Source organism: Charadrius vociferus, unplaced genomic scaffold, assembly GCF_000708025.1.
Source record: "Charadrius vociferus isolate BGI_N301 unplaced genomic scaffold, ASM70802v2 scaffold919, whole genome shotgun sequence".
Taxonomy (NCBI): Eukaryota; Metazoa; Chordata; class Aves; order Charadriiformes; family Charadriidae; genus Charadrius; species Charadrius vociferus.
In genome coordinates this window covers 285,417-285,807 of record NW_009653257.1, presented here as the reverse complement: position 1 = coordinate 285,807, position 391 = coordinate 285,417, and the positions used below count along the sequence as shown (strand labels likewise).

Sequence of the window (391 nt, the reverse complement as noted above, 5' to 3'; positions counted from 1 at the left end):
GGGAGGGGCTGGGGAAGGCGTACCTGCGGGGCAGGGGGGGGCTCAGCACCGCCAGGATCCACCTCCCACCACCATCGCCCCAAGCATCTCCATCCCCACCTGTATCTCTTATCATCCAGCGGGACAAAGTCCATGAGCAGGACATAGTCGGCCAACGGATCCAGCCCCGATAGCTTCACCTGGAAGGTGGGGAACATCCTCCTGCGGGGAAATGGGGTGGGAAGGGGGTGTCCCGTCTCCCCCACCGCCCAACCGGGAAGCCCTCCAGCCCCGCTGCGGTACCCACCTGCCTGCCTTGGTGACGATCATCTCGGTGCCCAAGCGGTTGAACTCCTCCCAGAGGCTGCCCATCTCCAGCCGCGCCGCGGCGTGGCACACGCGCCCGTTCTTG

General features: G+C 66.5%; 1 protein-coding gene across 1 annotated transcript in view; it reads right to left on the bottom strand.

The window, feature by feature from the left end:
- The window catches only part of TBX10 (T-box 10), a gene marked incomplete at its 3' end in the record, with an annotated part of 1,695 nt that overhangs the window by 408 nt on the left and 896 nt on the right, over positions 1-391 (bottom strand). Inside the window, exons 2-3 of the mRNA XM_009893163.1 lie at positions 287-387; positions 24-201 (exon numbers count right to left, since the gene is read on the bottom strand). Coding sequence (XP_009891465.1) covers positions 24-201; positions 287-387 — 279 coding nt within the window. The remainder of the gene's footprint in view (positions 1-23; positions 202-286; positions 388-391) is intronic.